General features: G+C 39.7%; 1 protein-coding gene across 1 annotated transcript in view; it reads left to right on the top strand.

Moving 5' to 3' along the window:
* Positions 1 to 20528, top strand: part of adgra1b (adhesion G protein-coupled receptor A1b) — a 186124-nt gene that overhangs the window by 141375 nt on the left and 24221 nt on the right. The window contains exons 15-16 of the mRNA XM_008429975.2: positions 9149 to 9276; positions 16584 to 16707. Of these exons, the coding sequence (XP_008428197.1) occupies positions 9149 to 9276; positions 16584 to 16707 (252 nt within the window). The remainder of the gene's footprint in view (positions 1 to 9148; positions 9277 to 16583; positions 16708 to 20528) is intronic.

The raw sequence follows: 20528 nt of genomic DNA, 5'->3' as shown, positions 1-20528 counted from the left end.
TAACCTGTCAGCCAGACGCAGTAATAAAGTGTTTACAGTGCTGTGATGTAAAATGATGGGAGTAATGATAATAACCTGAGTGGAGGAGCTACATGTAAAAGTGGGTTTTGACGCTTTCTTCAGCTGACATGCTGCTATTGGCTTTGGCTGTAAAGAAATACAACAGGGAAGAGATGATCAGAGCACACTGCAAGCTAACACCAATAGCCTATCGATCATCACGACAGCCAAGCCAACAAGGGAGCTGCAGCTTTGCAATCTGGATCAGCTGCACGGCACAGATGTACAGTATCTACGGATAATTGGAAAAAACATATATATGTATCTGTAAATTTAAGTCTGGGTGTACAGTTACCTCCAAAGGTTTCCACGGCACTTGAAATGTTTGACATTTTCTCGTCTTACAGCCACAGACCTCAGTATATCTTGTGACTTTAATCCTGGTCCCTGCTGACCAGAGCTCTTCCCTCTGAGTATTGGCTCTGTCTCCTACATGACTTTCAGCAAACCTCAAGCAGGATGGCTCCATAAAGGCTGTACATGTGGAGCAGATTGTTAAATGTTCGTCACAATAGATTCTCCCACCTGAGCTGTTGACATCTGCAGCCCCTCCAGAGTTTTCAGTTTCTGTTATTACAGTGGTTCTTAACCTTTTTTGAGGTACCGAACCCCCCTGTAGCATATGCGCATTCACCGAACCCTTCTTATTCCCCCACGACACACAAAATAATTTGCGGTATTCTGATTTAGTAATGTAATTATATTAGTTGTGTTACCACCCCCACACCACTAGAGGCAGTAGCAACCCCGAAAACATGCAACTAAGGAGCAGATTTAGACTATAGAATTTGGTAAAAACTGAGCTTTGCTGAAGTAAATAAAGACACAAGTTCAAATCCCTGCTGAGAGTGGAGCTCCTTCAATCAGGGCTCCTCCGCAGCTCTGATTGGCTAAGCAATGTAACGTGATCCTCTGATATGCTAAGCAATGTAACGTGATCCTCTGATTGGCTAAGCACTGTAACGTGATCCTCTGCAGCAAGTGATGGCAAAGCGGGGCGTCATCACGACTTTACATAAGTGTGTCTTTACCTCCGTGGCAGAGGCTCCGCCAAACCCCTGAGACCGACTCACCGAACCCCTGGGGTTCGATCGAACCCAGGTTAATAACCACTGGTTTATTACCATCTTTTGCCCAGTCCTGCAGTTTCAGACGTCCTGGTGTAAGGGAGTGTGTGAAGGAAAGTGCAAGTCGTTCCTTAGGAACCTTTAATAACTAAGGTTAAAAATAATAAAGACATTTAGTAGTTTTTGGCTGTTTGTATGTGATTTCATGGAATGATATGCTTGGAATGTTGCAACAAAACCAGATTAGCACCACAGAATATTTCACATGATTTTTACATTGCTGGCATGAAGAAATGTTCAGATGGCCTCGGTTTCAGACTCTTAGTTTAGATGGCGGCCATGTTTTGTTGCTTTTTAAGCTGATCAATACTCTACGTCTCGATGATGCATCGAATGCTGCTGCTTGCAGTGATTAAAGCGTGGGATATAGTTTTTCATTTCTGTTGCTCTTAGTTCACTAATGTTCTCAAACAAACCTCAGAGTTCTGAATAGAGCAGCTGGAATCATGCAGAGGTTCTAGAAAATTTAATAAATTTCAAGGGATATTAATGTTTTTGCAGGACGCTGTGTGAATGTATGTATTTATTACTTTGGAGTGAAAATAAAATTCACAGAGGAGATCAAATGGTAATTAGTAACGACTAGCAAAGTTGCATGATAAATATAAGTTTTTTCATTCAAAACCAAGGCCAGATGTTTATTTTTATTAAATTTTTTTTACAACAGGTGATTTTCTGCCTTCTCACACAGAAACATGAAGCTTGGTGCTGGAGGTGGAGGTGGGGGTTTGGGTGAATCTGTGAATCAGTGCAGAAGATGTGGGATGCAATGCCAGGAGGACAATTTGAAGATCGATGCGTTTTCTCTAAAGCCCGTCAGTGTGAGTTGTGTTGGTGCTGACAGAACCGAGAAGCGTGTTCAAAGCAACATACCGAGAATAGTATATGAAGTCGAGGGATTTATCCACCTGTATACGCCGTCTGCCTCTGATCTTCTGGAAAGTTTAACAGCAGCTTGAATGTGTGCGCTTTTGAGACTTTTATCCTTGCGTACGACTTTTCAAGAATTTAAGAACTTTTTAGCATATGTGTAAAGAAAAAAACAAAAAGCTGCTGCTTTTCCAGTCTGCGTTCTGTATGGGTATCACATTGTGCGGTCATCCTTCTTGGCCCTTTCTTCTGGGGCCTTTGGCTGTTTGCCAAATGTCACAGCAAGATCATAAACGCTGCTTCTGAGAGCCACGTGTATAACAGATCAGCCTGTTCTCCTTCTAAACGTTTAGCTCTGAACGGATCCATCTGCTGACAGACACCAACTCTTTTTATCCGTCTTCCTTTCTTCCACTTCTCCTCCATCCTATTCAGCTCTAAGGTCATTTTAAATTGCCTGTCACTGTTTTACTCTATGCAGGGCATTAAAATTAGCGCTACGTTCCAGGCTGCAGCTAGTCCTCACCTCTCTGTTATTCTAAGCATATCGGCTAAATTATAGTAAAATCTCTGTTTTCCTAATTGGAAAATGTCACTTCAGATTAATATTTAAGGGTTTTAGTTAAGAGCTGAATTTACAAACCTTTTCATTAACCACTAGCTCTTGTTTTTTAATGCCAAATTAAGTGTTTTATCCATGTGTGGCCAATAACCAAAAACACAGTGTTTCATATCAGATCATAAATTATTAGATTTGATTAAACTCAAATAAAGATTAAAAAATAGCTGCGAAAAATTAGCTAGTGATTACGGAGTAATTAAGAGATTTTCAGCTCTGCTTCCACTGAATCTAATCAGCAATGAAAAACAGACTCTTGAGTACTCTGACTTTCTAAAAAACAGTGTTTTATGAATTTACATGGCAACCACACAGATACTGAGTTTCTCCTGCAGCTGGAAGCCAGATGTCAGCACAGGGTCCGCTTTGCTCGTCTTTAAAAAGTCCAGCTGGGTGGTGACATTATTCTTATTTTTGTCTTTTTTTCATTAGAAAATAACACATTCTCACATTTTGCTGATCTTTTAGGAGAATTTGCAGAACAGTTTGACATTATATAACCCTGTGAAAAGACTTCAAATACATTCCTGTCTTGTTCCAGTTACATCATTTCACATTGAAGAATGCATAAAACTGACTTTTAATTTGGATAACTTTATTTAGTGAAAATAAATCCAGTGGTTGTAGCACACAGAGGGAGCTGACCATCCCTCCTCACACTGTTCTTGTGGTTTGGACCTCAAGAAGAATAACCTCTACTCTGGTGATGGGATCCTTAAATACACAAACAAATAAACAATTCGTGTTGGTTTCAGTTTTTGGTCCTTATCCTGATGAAGACGCCAAAGACAAAGAATGTTCGTGATTTGCTATTTTTGATATTCTGGTATATTGTTGGGGTTGGACAGTGGTGCAGTTGCTAGCAGCGGTGCCTTGCAGTAAGACGGCTCTGGACTTGAATCCCAGCCTGGGGCCTTTCTGGATGTATTTTTTTCCCTGTGCATACATTGATTCTCTCAGGGTTCTCCACCCTCCTCATGCAGTGGAAAAACAAACTGTTAGGATAATGGATCTCTCTTAAATTTCCCTGTGGTATCAGTGGTTAGTGTTTGTGCATAGCTATTGTCCTGTGTGTCCTTGTTGCTCTTTGTTGGACCGGTGACCCCTGGACAGATAGACGATCATTTCTACCAAGTAGTACTGCCCATGACCTTTACACACTTTACTGATTTGAAGGTCATGACCTCATGCAGGGACGCCTGCTTAACTTTGAGCATGACAAGCTTTCCCATATTTCCAGCCTTTGTTTCATGCCAGACAGACCTGAAGCTCATGAAGTCCTGCTGTGTCATGACTGATAGGTATTTTCCTAGAACCTACATAAAAGAACCACAGACAACGTATATGAATTTATGACTAAACTTCTGCAAGCAAAAGGAGAAGACTCTGTCAACTGCTTCTCAGAGCTGTTCACAGAGCGTTCTGCTTCTCTTTGGATACAGCTTGTCTTTTATTCTCAAACTTCAAAGAGGGAGGATAGGCAAGATAGACAGCAGAGGAAAAACAGCAAAGGTCGTAAAACATTTTACCTAAACAAAGCAAAGGTCGTAAACCAATTTAACATCTGGCCCCTGATCTGAGCCCGGTTCAAATCTCGGTCAAACTGTTTCACATGAAGATAACAGGCAGCTGTGACTTCCAGGTCAGTTCACACATACAGTTTAAACAAGAGAACACTTTAACCTGAAAGTAACAACAAAATGATAATACCAAAAAATCTCTATCAATGACCTTACTATGACGCCACTGTTTTGTTTTTCTTTTTCTGTTAATAAAATATCTGGAAATAATATCAGTTAGGAAGTGAAGGCTTCCCTGTCCATGACTACTGTTGGGTGGACCACCAACACAGCATATTGTGAGATTTATTGTCTGTTTTGAGTTGCACTTTCCTTTATTATGTTGCATACTGTTTTTTGTTTTTTTCAAAAGCATCTCAGATCTTATTTATTGTGTCTGATATTAAAATTAGTAAAAAATCTAAGAAAGACAAAAAAGCAAAGAGAAGCAAACGCTTTTTCAGAACATTATATCTATTTACTCTGTTTAGTTGTTACACGTGCTGCTGACTTTTATTTATTGGGTTGATCTGTGGTTAAAGACTCACTCGGTGACATTCTGAATTAACATTATAGTGATTATCACTTCACGTCCCCTGAAGCCATTTGCCTTCTTCCATCTCACCTGAAGCCATTTTGTCAGAGCTGCCATCGCTCACCATCACCTTTAATATTTCACAGTGTTTTAGCTCGGCTTGCTTTCAACAATGCAACAACTAATTTCTAATGAAAGCTGTTTTTCTATGCCCTGTAGTGAAATTGATACAATTTTTTATACTATTAACTGCTGTTTGTTATAAAATTAGTGTCTTCTTTCCTCTTTCCCGTTAAAAATGAGCAGTTTGAAGCCATTTACAGTCGGAACGTCTTTGTGGTATTGTGTTTTTTTCCCAAAAGGACCATTTGCATTCTGGTCTTTCTTTGCTTCCGTACGCTTTATGTTTGCTCACAGTAACTGTTCATTTGATTGCTGGCTGAAGTTGGAGTTTATAGCTTCTGTTTATTTATGTAGAGAAATTTCACAAGCAGAGTCCTCTACAGAAAAAAGCAAATTGGGTTATTCAAATCCAGTGGCACAAAGTCAAATGTAATCCTAGTGTAATACAGTTCAGTTCAGTCAGACTTAATATATTGGAGGCTTACAGCATATCAGGATGTCAGACATTGAGGACATTTGTCAGGGTTGTGTTTTTACTGCGATCTGCATGTATTTTTGATAAGTTTGTGAAACTCATAATACTTCAAATATAAACCCTGCAGTTTGCCGTTTTATAAGCATCGATTGTAAAATCATTTTAACGCTATGAATAGCTTCGTGGATCTTTTATAACATGAGCACCATGTGGATGCCGTCCTCTCATTGCCATGGCATCCACTGACAGTGGAGAGGACGCCTGTTGCAGCAGCATTGTGTTTTATTTGCTTCATGATGACTCACAGTCAATGTTTTCCACCATCATTATCACCCTTGTAATCAGATGTTGCTTGGAAAAACCTTCAGTGACCTTTGTGATTGTATAACCAGCTGTCTGCTGACTGCAGACACTGAGTTGCATTTACACTGAGTACCTGTAAAATGCCTGTTCATTTATGCCTGGTGTCTGTTATTTTGTTTCTGATGAACAAAATAAACATTTGGTGATTTTTTTTAAATATGCGTTATAACGACAAAACAGTGTAGATGTGGCCAAAGTGGTTGAATACAGTTCACATCAGTAATTTATGTCACGGATAGATTTTTTACTTTTCTTTTTTTCCAGAGTTGAATGATTATATAACAAAAGTTTATATGCTAGGTTACATGCATAACGTGGAAAAACTGTCCTTAGCAAAAGCGGTATACATGTATCATTTGGTTTATCCTTTTTGTGAAAAACCTTTAATTATGATAAGAATTTTGAATTATTCTGTTTACAGTAAATTTAAATTATTGTAATATTTTTGGTTTTGATTCCAGGGTAGAACTCTGCAGCATAATGCTGCCGCCACCATGCCTGCCATATGGTACAACATCAGATTCAAAAGCTTTGCTGTGATTTTTTTAACATTGTGGCTGGAAAGCTCCATTTCTGTCTGAAATGGCCATAGAACTTGTTTTGTCTGCATATGCTGCTGCACATTCCAGTTAGATTTGCATTTTAGGGTAGGGTTTCTGCAGAAACCATGGTTTCTGGTCAGTAGCTCCTCCGTCCACAGTGATGTAAAACTGGCTTCACTGTAGAAAGTGACTGATGTTCCAATTATTTTCATTTCAATGTTAGTTTTTATGTACAGATTTGGTCAGATGGTTGAAACTTAGACTGAATTGAATAATCTAACAACACAATCGTCTGAAGAACATATGAGGTGTTTTAGGAGGAGTAAGATAAGACTAGAAAATTTCTGAAGAAATATAAACGGGGCCTGCCAACGTGTGCCCTTCGGTTTGAACCCAGCGTTCTGATGCTAAAGTAAGCTACAATGTACTCAAAACCATGTGGCGAGTCACAAACATGTTGACTAACATGGACTTGCTCCATTCAATATGTTAAAATTTGTGTGTAAGCTAAAATTAGCCAAAATGCTAATATTAGCTTGGTAATGGCTCTCTCTACAGTACCGCGCCACTCCTGTGCGGGCGTCGGGTCTATAGTGGCCAGATTATACTGTAAAGGCACAGTAGGAGGACCCGAAATCAGCCACGAGACAGAACTGAGCAGAAACCTCAGATCTTTATTAGAGATCTGAGGTGGACACTGGCTAGGAGATGGGGGCGGGGGAGAAGCACTGATGCAGGGCAGCTTACTCACACCGTGGAATCAGAGGTATTAAGTCCAGATCCAAGTTGTTGGTCAGCCGGGCCGAGGTCATACACAATGAGGAAGAGAGCAGAGTCCGAGGGAGTGGGTGTGAGCGGCGTCAAAGAAACAGGCTTGGGCGAGATCCGGGTAGGCAAAACAGCAGTCCGACAAGGGTGAGGCAAAAGGGGCAAATCCAGAGAACAAGGGCGAGGCAGTAACACAGAGGGCGAGAAGGGAGAGCTAGAAACTACTTGCTGAAAGCGTTCGATCTGGCAGTGGGTGACTGAGAGAGGCTTAAGAAGAGTAACAATCAGGGAGCGACGCAGCTGCAGGGAATAAGGGAGATAAGGGACATGACATGGATGGCCTCAAAACAAAAACACCAGGCATCATGTAACCATCACAAAAGCAGCCAAGTTGGTTTTCGACAGGAGCTAAAATCATTAAAAGAACTTGCTGCAAACGAGACAGAAACCTGTTTTGGGGCTGCAGGGATTGTCGTGGAGGAGACAGAAACTGCGTCTTCTCTCCACAAAACCAAAAATATATGGGAACAATTTTTGTTGATACTTTTTGGTATCAACAAAAATTGTTGGTACCAAACAATTTTTGTTTGGTATCAATTTTGACAATACCACTTTGGTGGTATTGTCATGTTTTTAGTTTTTATTTATTTGTTTTGTCTTTGGACAAGCTAAGCATTGAGCACTTAGCTTTAAATTTAATTACAACTGGTAAAACACATTTCAGGTTTTTCTGGTGCTCCGGCTTCCTGGTCACAGTCTGAAATCATGACTGTTCAGTCACTGCTCTCCCTATGCATGCGTTGCTATGGGCAGGCCCCAATTAAGCTTCTGGAAATGCCTTCCCAAAACTCTGACGTCAGCCCTACTAAAAGTCTTTCATGCTTAACAACTGCATTTGTGTCAGGAAACAATTATTGCTTTTAAATGTATTTGAAATTGCTTTGTTATGTAATCATTTTACTCTGGAAAAAAAAAATGGCTGGTCTGAATACATCAGGTTTTGCATCCTGAATGGATGGAAACTTATGACCAGAAGTGAATTTCTATAAGTATGTGGTAAAACATTACAAATGTCTTTTTGGGACTGAACTATTTTTTACAGAATATATTGTTTTAAAATCAAAGGCTTAAAAGATCTGCTGAATGGATTAGGATTCAGGATGGATTTTATAATCCCAACAATCAGCGGTCTACTTTGGAACGGTGCTGGTAAAAGCTCTGAGTCAGGTCACAACCCCTCGCAGGTCCAGACAGGCTCACCGGCCTTTTGGATAAACACGGTGAGGGAATCTCCCACCGGGCTCGTTTCTGAGACAATGATAGAGCCAGACAGCTTGTATGTGGATCACTCTCCGAGACACAAAGTCACACCGAGCTGGCGGGGCTTATGGAGATAAGGTGCACTTTATTTAGCAACTTCAACATGATGGAGCCAAAAATCACGACATCACTCTTCATTTTGCCTCGGTCGGTGCCAGACAGTCTCACCCTGTTGGCTGCATGCAGGGTGAGACTGTGGATTGTTTTCAAAGGCCCCAGTTTGTTCGTGTGCAGATCTAAAGCTGACAGGAACTTTTACAAAGAACTTCGCATCCTAACAGATTTAAGCTGTTACGGTCACAGTTTGTGCCACTACTGAACGACATTTTTGCAAAAATTTATTTCACTGTCACATTCATTGTATTATATTTTCTCTCCCCATTTGCTTTCTTTAATCTATTTCTGGTCCAGAATCTTCTCTGCTAGCAGCCCGGGAAGCTTATGATATTTTTGCATTCAGTCACTCTGCCAAACATTGTCAGCTTAATGCCTGAGATGCTGAATGTAAATGCAGAGGGAAGACTATTCGCTCGACACGGTTGTTTCTCCTTTGTAGTGATTTGGACAGCATTCGAACTCAGAGACGTTTCCTCGACGTTTATTTGTGTTTTGCTCACATATCTCATCAGAGCACTGTGCTGTGAATATGTATCCTAGGAGCTCATTATGTGTCATTATGGGGGGTTTTTTCCAAAGTTTCTTTCATTTTTCACACCAAGTTTTTACTGACTGATGGTTTTTCATGATAGTGACGATGCTTTTCTTGTTTGCTTTTTCTGTGCTTCAGGATTTGAAGAAGGTGCTCTCTTTCCCCCCCTACCCCGGGGAGTTTCTGCACCCGGTCGTGTACGCCTGCACGGCGGTCATGTTGCTCTGCCTCTTCGCCTCCATCATCACGTACATAGTGCACCACAGGTAAGAGGAAATCTCATAAACTGGATAACATGCCTAGCTACATTCGAGGTTTAATCCTCTTCAGCCTGGCATGCTGAAATTTAAATTCACAGTCATTAACTCCACCTCAGCGTTTGGACAAGCGGGCAGACGGTTACATAATCTCCTAATTTCTCACCTTTTATTTCCAGCCTCATGGTGGTTTGTGACTCCTCTGCCTCAGATCCTGGGCTCACCGGGGTGTGAGTCAGATGCTTTAGGCTGCTGTTAAGCCCTACAATCTGTCTAAGAGGATATAAAACATGTACACATTAGTGTCTGTGGTAAAGCATGTGTTTTAGTCCATCATAAGACAAACACGTGCCCCCTACGGATCTGTTAGGAGGTATAGAGGCCACCTTTGTTGCTTTGTATCTGAACGAGGCGAGAATAGAGAAGCAGGTATTTTGTAGAGTACCTTCAGCCTTTTTTAGGTTTATAAAGTAGAAGTTTGCTCGACTGAATATTGTTTAAGCGCAGAAATAAGTCATTTTGCTAGTTGCTGTGGTTTATATGCAGTGTTTGTGAATTAAAACGATACGATGTTGAACTTTTTTCATCGTTGAACTAGGAACCAAATTTGTTAGCAGCAGAAATAAAAACATTAAAGAAACATCAGCTATAACTGTATTACTGCTCATATTCAATCAACATTTTACTTGACACTAAATGTATTATTTTGGGTCCTGGAAGTCCAGTGGGATATTAATGTGACCCTTTTTTTTTGGTGTCACATCTAAAAAGATCTGCTAAACATCTGATTTTTGAACAACAACTGCTCAACTAGTTTCATCAACAAGTTTCCAACAGGTTTTAGGCTGTGTGTATTAAACTGCTCCAACCACAAGCATCTTAAAGTAAAAGGAACATCAGTTCATGTTTAGGCTAGAAGCAAAAAAAACAAAAAAAAAATCCATATTTTAATGTGTGATGGCAGATTTAATGTTTTGCACACACAGAGTTAGAGGGGATTTTCCTTCAATGTAGCTCACATTAACGAACTCTTCCACCTCCTCCACACCTCCCACTAGGCTCTCCCCAACACTAAAACACATCTCTGTTTAGTAACACTTCAGTATCACTCCAGCAGACTGACAGGATCCAAGCCGTGAAGCGCTGGGACCGGGTGTTAAATGGGCAGAATGCAAGACAGTTCAGTGGTAGACACAGCATGTAGAAATATATTTACCCACAATGAGGTGTGTGTTGGCTTCCTTTTCCAACAACAAGATATTTCAGCACAGAATTTGTGATTATTGGTAAACGTAAGATGTTGGAGCGAAGGGAAATTCACAGCAGTTGGTATAATTTCCTTAAACCCGAAATCCTTTGAAAGCAACTGACACAATTTACATCAAAAGTGTTCACAGTCAGGACAAATTAACAAATACTTAAATCAGACTGCAGCAGTCAGAGACGTTTTCCAACCCTTCACAGTTTACATACCAGCATATTTAGAGGTTTTGCAAATCAAACTGTGCTGAATTAGATGTGAACCCCTGGTGTTTGCAGAGGTTGGGACCACAGACGCCCACAAGTAGCTGGAATCCACAAATACTTGAGACTTAGCTAAGAATGCATTCATCTGCTTATTGTAGTAGTTCAAACACAAAATATACCATAATGTGCATTAATATGCACAATGAAACGGTCCAGCCATGGAAGCTAATATCTGTGACCACTAAGATCTATGTAATTTCCTTAGTGCTCAAAATAATTGTTGCTGTTTCAGAGAAACGGGAGGAGTGAGACATCCTGGCCTCTGCTGGATGGCCACAATAAATCTGATACGAAAACTGCTGATAAAAGACCCAACACTCTTTTTCTCTTATTTGAAACTCCACAAGTAGTTTTGCGTTTTCTTTCTGCCACTGTCTCTGAATGTCAAATAGATCGACGGGAGAAACTTTCCCTGTGTGTTTTTACATTCTGCTCTCTGTCAGACGCTATAAAACCACATCGTTTCCACTTTTTGTATCTTTTATTACTTCATTCGGCTGCAGCTGCCTCCTGGCAAAGTTCACTGATGCAGATGTCTCTAAGGAAAGAACCTTCATTACCTGTGATTTTTTTTTCTGCCTCAGGGTTTTTTTTTTTACTTTGTTTAAAAAGCAGCATTAAAATAATTTAATTCATTTAGCATGTTGCCCAGCCTCAGGTAGCAGCACAGATTCACAGTGAAATCAGACGTCTGTTAATCTTCTGACAGTAATTGTGTCAACTTTTCTGCTGCCTGCAAATTATTTTGAAGTTATCACCACAGGTTTTGCTTAGCAACAGCAGTCAAATGCAATTATGGCAATCTCTTTGCACGTACGTACCGCCATGTGCTGCGTTTTACCTTTTCTATTATTTGAATTATCAGCAGTGCTTTGCAGAAATATTCATCACCTTGAGCTTTTTCACAGTTTGTCACTTTGCACCAGAAACCTCAATGTGTCGAACTGGGGCTTTATAGACATAAAGTCTATAAATAAAGTGGAAGGAAAATGATGCATGATTTTGTTTTTAAATTGTTGGGGTTTTCAATCGGTGCTTTGAATAGCCCTCTTTCAGTGCTTGGGAAATGTCTGTAGGCCTTGTTTTCTGTTTTTATTTGCAAGATAGCTCAAGCTCCGTCAGATTCGTTGAAGAGCATCCCTGAAAACAATGTTCCGAACATTGTCATAGTTTCTCAGATTGATTTAAACTGACCTGCTTTGACCCGACCCATCCTGCTGCAGCTCTGGCTGTTAGTTCAGGGTTGGTTTCCTGTTGAAGGTGAACATCCTCACCAGGCTGAAGCCTTCTGCAGCGTCTGACAGGTTTCCTTCAGGGTCGCCATGTTTGTAGTTTCCTCACAAATCTGACCTGCTTTCCTGTGTTACTAACAAAAATGATCCTCGCATCATGATGCTGCCACCACTGTGTTTCATGACAGATAGGGGGTTTCTGCATATACTTCAGAAGTTGTGTGTTGGCTTCATTAAAAGCAATCACCTTTCACAGTTTTCTTGGTAAGACTTGGTTTGTGCATAAAGAACTTCTTATGATTCTTCTTGCCACTCTTCCATAAAAGCCCAATTTATCACGTTTATGACCAACAGTTGTGTTCGTCTCCTCTCCTCTGTGTTACTTTATCTTTATGATACAGTTTGTTCATAAACACACTGATGCTGAGATTACCCATCAGATAAATTACAGTGATGTGACTTTTAGGTTTTTACTTGCACTAGATTTTATTTGAGAGTAAAAGAGGAAGAATAAAAATGCATCTCTTTCAGATTTTTATTTTGATTATGAAAGTATTTTTAATTTCCACTTCAGGAAGATTTCCCGCTGTGACTCTAATAAACTTTGCAAAAATGCTTAAGATATTCCATCCATCCATTTTCTTACACCCTTGTCCCTTAGTGGGGTCGGGAGGGTTGCTGGTGCTTGTCCAGCTAGTGTACCGGGCGAGAGGCGGGGTCACCTGGACAGGTCGCCAGTCTGTCACAGGGCAACACAGAGACACACATGCACACACACTCACACCCAGGGACAATTTGAAGAGGCCAATCAACCTGACAGTCATGTTTTTGGACTGTGGGAGGAAACCGGAGTACCCGGAGAAAACCCACCATGCACAGGGAGAACATGCAAACTCCATGCAGAAAGACCGGGGTCGGGAATCGGGGTCGGGAACCTTCTTGCTGCAAGGCAACAGCTCTACCAACTGCGCCACTGTGCAGCCCTGCTTAAGATATTTATAGACTAAATAACTAATTTAGCTTATTTAACCGTTCTGTCATAACAGACATCTATTATATCAACCTCTTTGTGTCTAGTAGCGTTTCTTCATATTCAGTTTTTTTTCTTTGTTTCTCCTCCAGCAGAATGGGACACAGTTCGTTAAACAGGGAAGAATTAGTTTCTTTCATATCGTCTTGTTAATTCCAGCCACAGATCTTTATCTTATCCTCACTCTTGTCTCTTTTTCTGACTTAATAAACATGCATTAGACTGTAACCACTTCCATCGCAGCTTGTTACCAAGCCTGCGCTCTTCGGTTTATGAGACATCAGCAGCACGTTTGGCTTGGCTAAACCTCCTCCATGTAAAACGTCTTATATTGCAGTCTGTTGCTTTATTACCCCTTGCGTTTGTCGGAGCGGCTGGTTCCGAGGTGAGGGAGTAGATGCAGAGCCGGGGCGGTTTTATCCCCCACCAACCCTCTGAGAGATGGAGATATGGAGGGTTGCCAGGTTAATGTACTTGACCCAATGAAAGCCCGCAGCAGAACCTGTGAAAACCTCTTCCAGGGAGGCCCGCAGCCACCCTGATTTATGGGCCTGGTGCTGGATGGACCTGGAACTCCAGCAGCTCTAATTCTCCCTCCCCTTTGCAGAAATCAGTGAGGCCCGGCCCCAGACACGCCTCCAGGCTCCAGCAGCCGCTGCTTCATCTACAGTGGGCTCACGTGCCGCCGGGGCTCTACTCCTCCATTTTGGGGAGGGAAGATTTCCACATCCACAGCAGGGTTATGTAATTTCAAACAGGGACATTCAGGGACTGAATCAACAACAACAACAATTAGAAAAAAAAAAAAACAACATGAGCTGACAGAGGATGGGAATTAAAAGATTAGATGGTCTGCTAACTCACACAGCCTAGAAAACATGTTGGAAATGTCTGACCTATTTAGTCACATCTTCTAACAACTGGGTGGAAACCAGTGATGTGGGCTGAGTGCCCAGCTCAGGGCTGCATGGACCCTGATTGGTCACATATTTTGGTCTCAAAGTGAAAGTGCGTTTGCATCAAAGACTCCTATAAAGTTTGTATGAAACAGACTAGAATTTGATTCAAGTAGTCCCTCCTTCCTTGTGTCCTATTATCTGATTCTCTTTGTGTCTGTGACTTTTTTTATGTATTAAGGTGCATGTAAAGGAATCTGGACTGTGGAGTATGGAAACATTAAAACAATCTTTCAATGTTTTACTTGAAAGATTTGAAAATCTAACTTTATCCAGCCATCTTCAAAATATAATGTTCTAGCTCATTATGGAACCCAGCAGAGTGATTGTTGCACATAGAGCTATAATTACTAGATGTGTTGGTTTTGGTGTGTGGGAATGTTGCAGGCTTAGTGATAAAGTCACACTGGAGGATGAATATGCACACTTAGTGGTGCCTGAAATATTATGCGGTGAAACAAATGAAATTGATCCCGTCCTGTTTTGGGCCATCTGGCTCGGTGGAGTGTTCACATTTCACAACCTTTCCTATTCACTCCTTTATTTTGTGTTCTGAGAAGAGCTGAAAGAGCATCTATCTAAGCATCAGCCTCTAAAGGTTCAGACAGAAGGAGCTTAAAAGCTCCGAGGCTCCGTCACTAAATGGAACAGGTGGGTTTGTTCTCGGTTCTCCAGCTTTGCTTTCTTTAGATCTCATGAATCATACGATTTAAAAATGCTAATGGGCAGCAGAAGAAGAAACAAACACATTGTTGATCTTTGGGATGTCTTAAAAATGTATCAGTGGTGTTATTTTGAACATAAAATATCTAATTGTGTAAATATTGATCAGCTTAATAGCTATATTTTAACTTATTAATTTATAAATTCTCAGTTAACTAAACAACTGGTCTTAATTTTGATTCGGTTCTATAGATGAATGTTTAGTGTGAATTAAGTCTTTGCAGACCTTCAGGTGAACTTTATTCATTTTGAACTGAAGTGAAATTGTTTTTTTTCTGTTGGGTCATAAATTGCACAAAGTCAATGCAGCGGTAACACTTTATGTGAAAGGGGGTGAATAAAACTGTCATAAACATGTCATAACATGTCATGAACATGTCATAACATGTCATAAACATGTCATAACATGTCATAAACATGTCATAACATGTCATGAACATGAATAAGCCTTCATGAATATTTATGACTGTCATAAACATGTCATAACACCCGTCATGAACATGAATAAGCCTTCATGAATATTTATGACTGTTGTCATAAAGAGTCATTCGGTAAATTATGACACTTTTAATGCAAAGTTGACATTATTCAAAATGTCTTTGTTAAACTTGACATTAACTAAGAAATCATTACGGTTTAAACTTCACCTTTAATAACATAAAGTTACCTAATTTTTAAAGTGCAATCAGTTATACTTTTAGAACAAATTTATATCGGTAATGATTTCTTGGTTAATGTCAAGTTTTCATAACAAAGACATTTTGAATAATGTCAACTTTGTATTAAAAGTGTCATAATTTACCGAATGACGCTTTATGACAACAGTCATAAATATTCATGAAGGTTTATTCATGTTCATGACATGTTATGACATGTTTATGACAGTTTTATTCACCCCCTTCAAATAAAGTGTTACCAATGCACCAATATGTAATAATATACTAGAATATTGTTCATCATTTTTTTAAGGATCTCTTGTTTTAATTCAGATCTCATCTACCCCAATCCTAAACAAATTTATAATTTTACTTTACAGTTTTCTCAAACTGGGACGTGTAGAAATCCTGTTAAACCAGTAAAATTTATATTTCACCTGTATTATAATTATAATCTATCCTAAGTCATTAAGTAAGACTAAAGAGTTTGATGTAAAAGAGTTAGGTGAAGCTATTGGCTCCTTTTGACATTGTACTTTTTAGAAATAGTTCTTAAAAAGTAAGTACTTTTTAAGAATGAAAAAGGAATAAAAGTTTGTAAATAAAGACAGAATTAAATCATTTTTGGAACAAAATAACAGATGACATCATAATACAATTAAAAAATTGCAAATTTGAAGATGAGACGACCTTTAAAAATCCCGTCCTGCCCTCATTCTACACATTTAAGTTGCTGCACTGACTTAAAATGCTCCCTACACACAAAAACCCCATTGAGTAGAAATTTAAGCCAATTTCTTTCTGTTCCATGTAAAAACCGTTGTGACATGTGCAGACGGGGCGGAGGGGGGATAACAGCTTGAGGTAGCAGCATTGGTACATCAACAGATTGCTGCTGCTTTCCTTACATAATGAGAAAATCCATTCAAACCCAAAGCTATTTAAAACAAGAAGAACATGCAAACATGTAGGAGCGCCGTGGTAAGGAGCTACGTGAGTCAGTCTGCATCCCACATGGAGAAGTTGTTCTCCTCCGCACACCTGATCCAGCTCCTCAGTCCTAGTGAGCTGCATTCTGGGTTTTCCTGTTCAGCAGTTAAAAAAAAAAAACCCTGCTGATTGGATCATTTCTGAATAAAATAGAGTTTAGCTGCATCTGTAATATTTTGCGTCGTCTTTTTCTTCCTCTCAGCGCTATCCGCATCAGCAGGAAGGGATGGCACATGCTTCTCAACTTCTGCTTCCACACGGCGCTGACCTTCGCCGTGTTTGCCGGTGGCATCAATCGAATCAAATACCCCATCATCTGTCAAGCAGTAAGTGCATTCTCCTTTCTTCCACCCTCACTCTCAAAGCTTTTTGGGGAAAAAAGAGGATTGTGAATGTGTATCCAAGTGTCAACAACCAGGTCAGTGTGTGCAGCCCATGAACCCAAAGCAATCTTGGTTTTATGCTTTCATGCTTCAGCGGCGTGTGGTCTGGGCATTCCTTTAGTACGGCTGTGGCACAATGACAGTAATAATTCATGCTTTTGCTCCACATAAATAGACACAGCTCCGGTGGCTTTTGTCTGTCTGTGTAACCACATTTGATTTATATATTACCAAAAGAATCCTGTCATATTCTTTAAAAGTGACTTATCCGAGTGACCTAGATATAAAGAAGCTACTGTGGTTAAGATGATGTCTGTATTTTAGATTCTTTGGTTTTGTTGGTTCAGTTTTAAGTTTGGTTTTTTTTACAGGTGAACCACGTTCAATTAGAATATGATTAAAATGTTAATTTCATCCATGGAAGTTACATATATGTTTAGTAAACACTCCATAGGAAGGATAAGGCATAAAGAAGCTGGATTCAAGGATTTCACTTAAAAAAGTTAAGTGGAAGGAAAACAGTTCATTCCCTGCACAGGTAATCCCATCCTTTAGAGGATTGTAATGCAAAGACTCTTCAAGAGTTTAGTGGAGATTCGCCACATGGTTTCTGTTCTACATTTGTTGCATTGAGCCAATCTGAACCAAAGAAAACATTAGAAATATTTCACATGGTGAGATGTTCCCAGAAAGATGAGCGGATGGTTGCTCAGCGGGGCTCCTTTGTGTTTTATTTGTAGATTACACTCCCACAGTTAGTTATGATTGTTATGATTATGATGCTTTGCTGTTGTTGTAGATGGTGCAGAACCACAGTCTGATCGTTTCCGTGTCATGATGCATTGATGCAGTAATTCAGGCATAAGGAGCCCCAACCAAGTATTCAGTGGACTTCCTGTTCGGTGTGGACAGTCGTTTCAGGAGATTGAATTATTAAAAATCTGTTTTTATTGGTCTTATTCTAATTTTCTGAGAAGTTAAGTTTTTATTTGATTTTTTTAGCTGTAAGCAAAAACCAGCGATAAATTCTTAAAATATTGCTTTGTATAATAAATCTGCATGAGTTTACTTTTTTAAATTATTTTTTCATATAGTATTAAAATAGTAGAATAATTAACCTTTTTCATAATATTTAAATGTGTTCATTTTAGCCACTTTTGTGGCTTTTAGTCCTATAATATACGAAGAGGGAAAGCAATAAAGAGGCTTAGTGTTTTTCACCAACTCGTTCTGGACTCCTGCTCTTCCTCTGATGTAAGCCGCTCTCTGCGCCTGCATTGGATGTCCTGTCAGTGTGATCATCTTTTTGCTGCTTGTGTCTCTGAAGCCCACAGAGTTCAATGAATGAGTTAGACGGAGCGACACGGAGAATTTAGTTGTCAGTACAGATTTGGAAGCAGGACATGCTTTTGTGCCTGCTAGCAATTTGCTATTTTTAGGTATTCATGAGGAGGAAACATGAAGGGATGCCATAAAGTATATTAAAGTCTGTGCTTTAAATACAGATTAGCATTAAAGTGCAAAAACTGTTGCAAATGTTGCGTAAATTTTTTTTTCATTGAAATTATTTGAGAAACACTCAAAATAATCATTTTGAGTGTCAAAATTTTGCTCCTTTATGTGGTTAAATGTAATTTTAACAACATTTCGCCATTTTTTACAAACTTGCTTCATCAAATTATCCACATCTTCTGGTTCACCTTTCTATAAACTAAGACTTTTACGCCTCTTTTTCTATTTTCCCATCTCAGTTTCCGCTGCCTTCTGTCACTCCCTGTTTGTTTCAGTGGGCCTTGTTCGCTCTCCGTTTTGTGAGCTGCAGCACATTTGGGACTTAGCTGTCTCTTCTGCCTTCGCTGGCACTTAAGGTGTCCCCTCAGTCCACAGAGTAAAGACTCCACTGTTACCTGATGAAATGCGCCCAGCTTCTCCTGGCCCGTCTCACCAGCTGTCACGTCTTCCTCCACTGGAGGAACTGTCACAAATTGGCTGAAGTTTGTCATAAAATGCATCACCCATCCACCTGCCTGCTCTCTACCATTTAACATCTCCCTACTAATTTCATGATTTGAAAATATGTGGTTCCATTCTGCTGTGACAGGAAGTGAATACCTGACAGGTGCACCACATTCTTTCAAACCTTTGCCAGCTTAAACAAGTCAGCCATGAATTTCTGACCACTGGCAGGAAAACTGAGTAATGCTGCATGTCTTGCAGAAACACAATGTTATGATGCAGTGACCTGGCTTTCACAAAGAGGTTACTTTAATACCTTTTTTTTTTTGTGGGGAGGAAACAAATCATGCAAAATTGTGACAACAGAGCGACTCACAAAGGGACGGAAGTTGGCTGCAGAAAAAGACATGTACAAAAAGGAGTGAATTTTCAGATTTGTTCTAACAAATCCAAATGTCAGCATAGCCTTTCCACCGGCGTTCACAGAGAAAGAGCAGCAGCAGACAGGCTGTGCTGATAGCTGATGCTCCCTGTCTGTGTAATGTGACACGTTCAGCTGAGGCTCAAATGAAAGGCGTGTGGGAGCGACCTGAGCTGGTAGCGTGTGCTGCTATGACTCTCAGCAATAATTACCACACACAAAGGAGGGCGAAAACAACTCTCTCTGTTAGTTTTGTCACAGCCACAAAGGGAGCATGTTATGTGTTGAATTAATAGCAAGTCATATCAAATTATGGTAACCCTAGCCTCACAGTTTAACAGATATCTCCCTGTGCAAAGATCCTCAGCAGAGCAAGATGTGCGACTTCACTACTGCTTTTCTAAAAGCTACTTATTGCTCTGATGGAGCGGAGAAGACGTTCCATAAATTGAAAAGTCATGGTCCGTGTCAAGAAAAGCGAATAAAGCGCTCCGGACCTCCTTAGTCCTGATTGGGTTTGTAGAACACTTTGCAAACTCCAAAGTCCATAAAATAAAATGAGAACTACGAGACAGAACCACCTGCAATAAAACAGACCCAAAACCACAAAAGAACAGTTAAAGCAATAAAAACCAGAAAGTGGAAGAAAATAAAAGACTAATAAGTACCGACTGATATTTTCAGCTAGAAAAGTCAGTAGCATTAGCCACTTGGACAAATAAAAGATGTCGGATCCACAGTTTTGCTACAAAAATGTTCTGTGATCTCATCTTTAACAAAACTGGTTCACTCAGTTCAGTCAGGTTAAAATTAATTGATTCATATTTACAATTCACCTCCTAAATATTCTGAACTAAGTTCAAAGCTCCAATTGGAAATAAATCTCATTCATTTATCATAATTTGTCTGGAATAAATATTATGTATATAGTAATGTTATTCATAATTAGCCTGTGGATTATGTTATCACCTAGCATCCACTTTATTTTGTCTTCTTTTCAAAAACAACAAAGAAGATTGTCTGAATTTACAAAATAAATAATTTTATCCAGGCTCAGTTATTATACATTTGTTCATAATTTCACAGCCATAAAATCAGAACTAATTTATGTTGCTTTTATGCAACTTTGTTCACTAAGGAGTTAAAACAACATGGTGTTCATCTTTAACAAAATCCTGAATCATTTTAAGTACTGACAAAACCTTCAATCATATTTATTTTATTTCAGTTGTTTACCTCCAAGCTGCAGCTTTTTGCTTCATCTCTGCACAAAAAGAACAACAACAAAAATATAAAGTCTCCAGGTAATATACTTTAATAAAGAGAAGAAAAAGGCGCCATAGTCCAGTTTAAAGGGAGAGAAACTATCGATGTGGGTCCTCACATG

The sequence above is a fragment of the Poecilia reticulata genome, linkage group LG15 (assembly GCF_000633615.1).
Source record: "Poecilia reticulata strain Guanapo linkage group LG15, Guppy_female_1.0+MT, whole genome shotgun sequence".
Lineage (NCBI taxonomy): Eukaryota > Metazoa > Chordata > Actinopteri > Cyprinodontiformes > Poeciliidae > Poecilia > Poecilia reticulata.
Note: the sequence above shows the minus strand (reverse complement) of the source record. Positions and strands in the feature narration are given on the sequence as shown.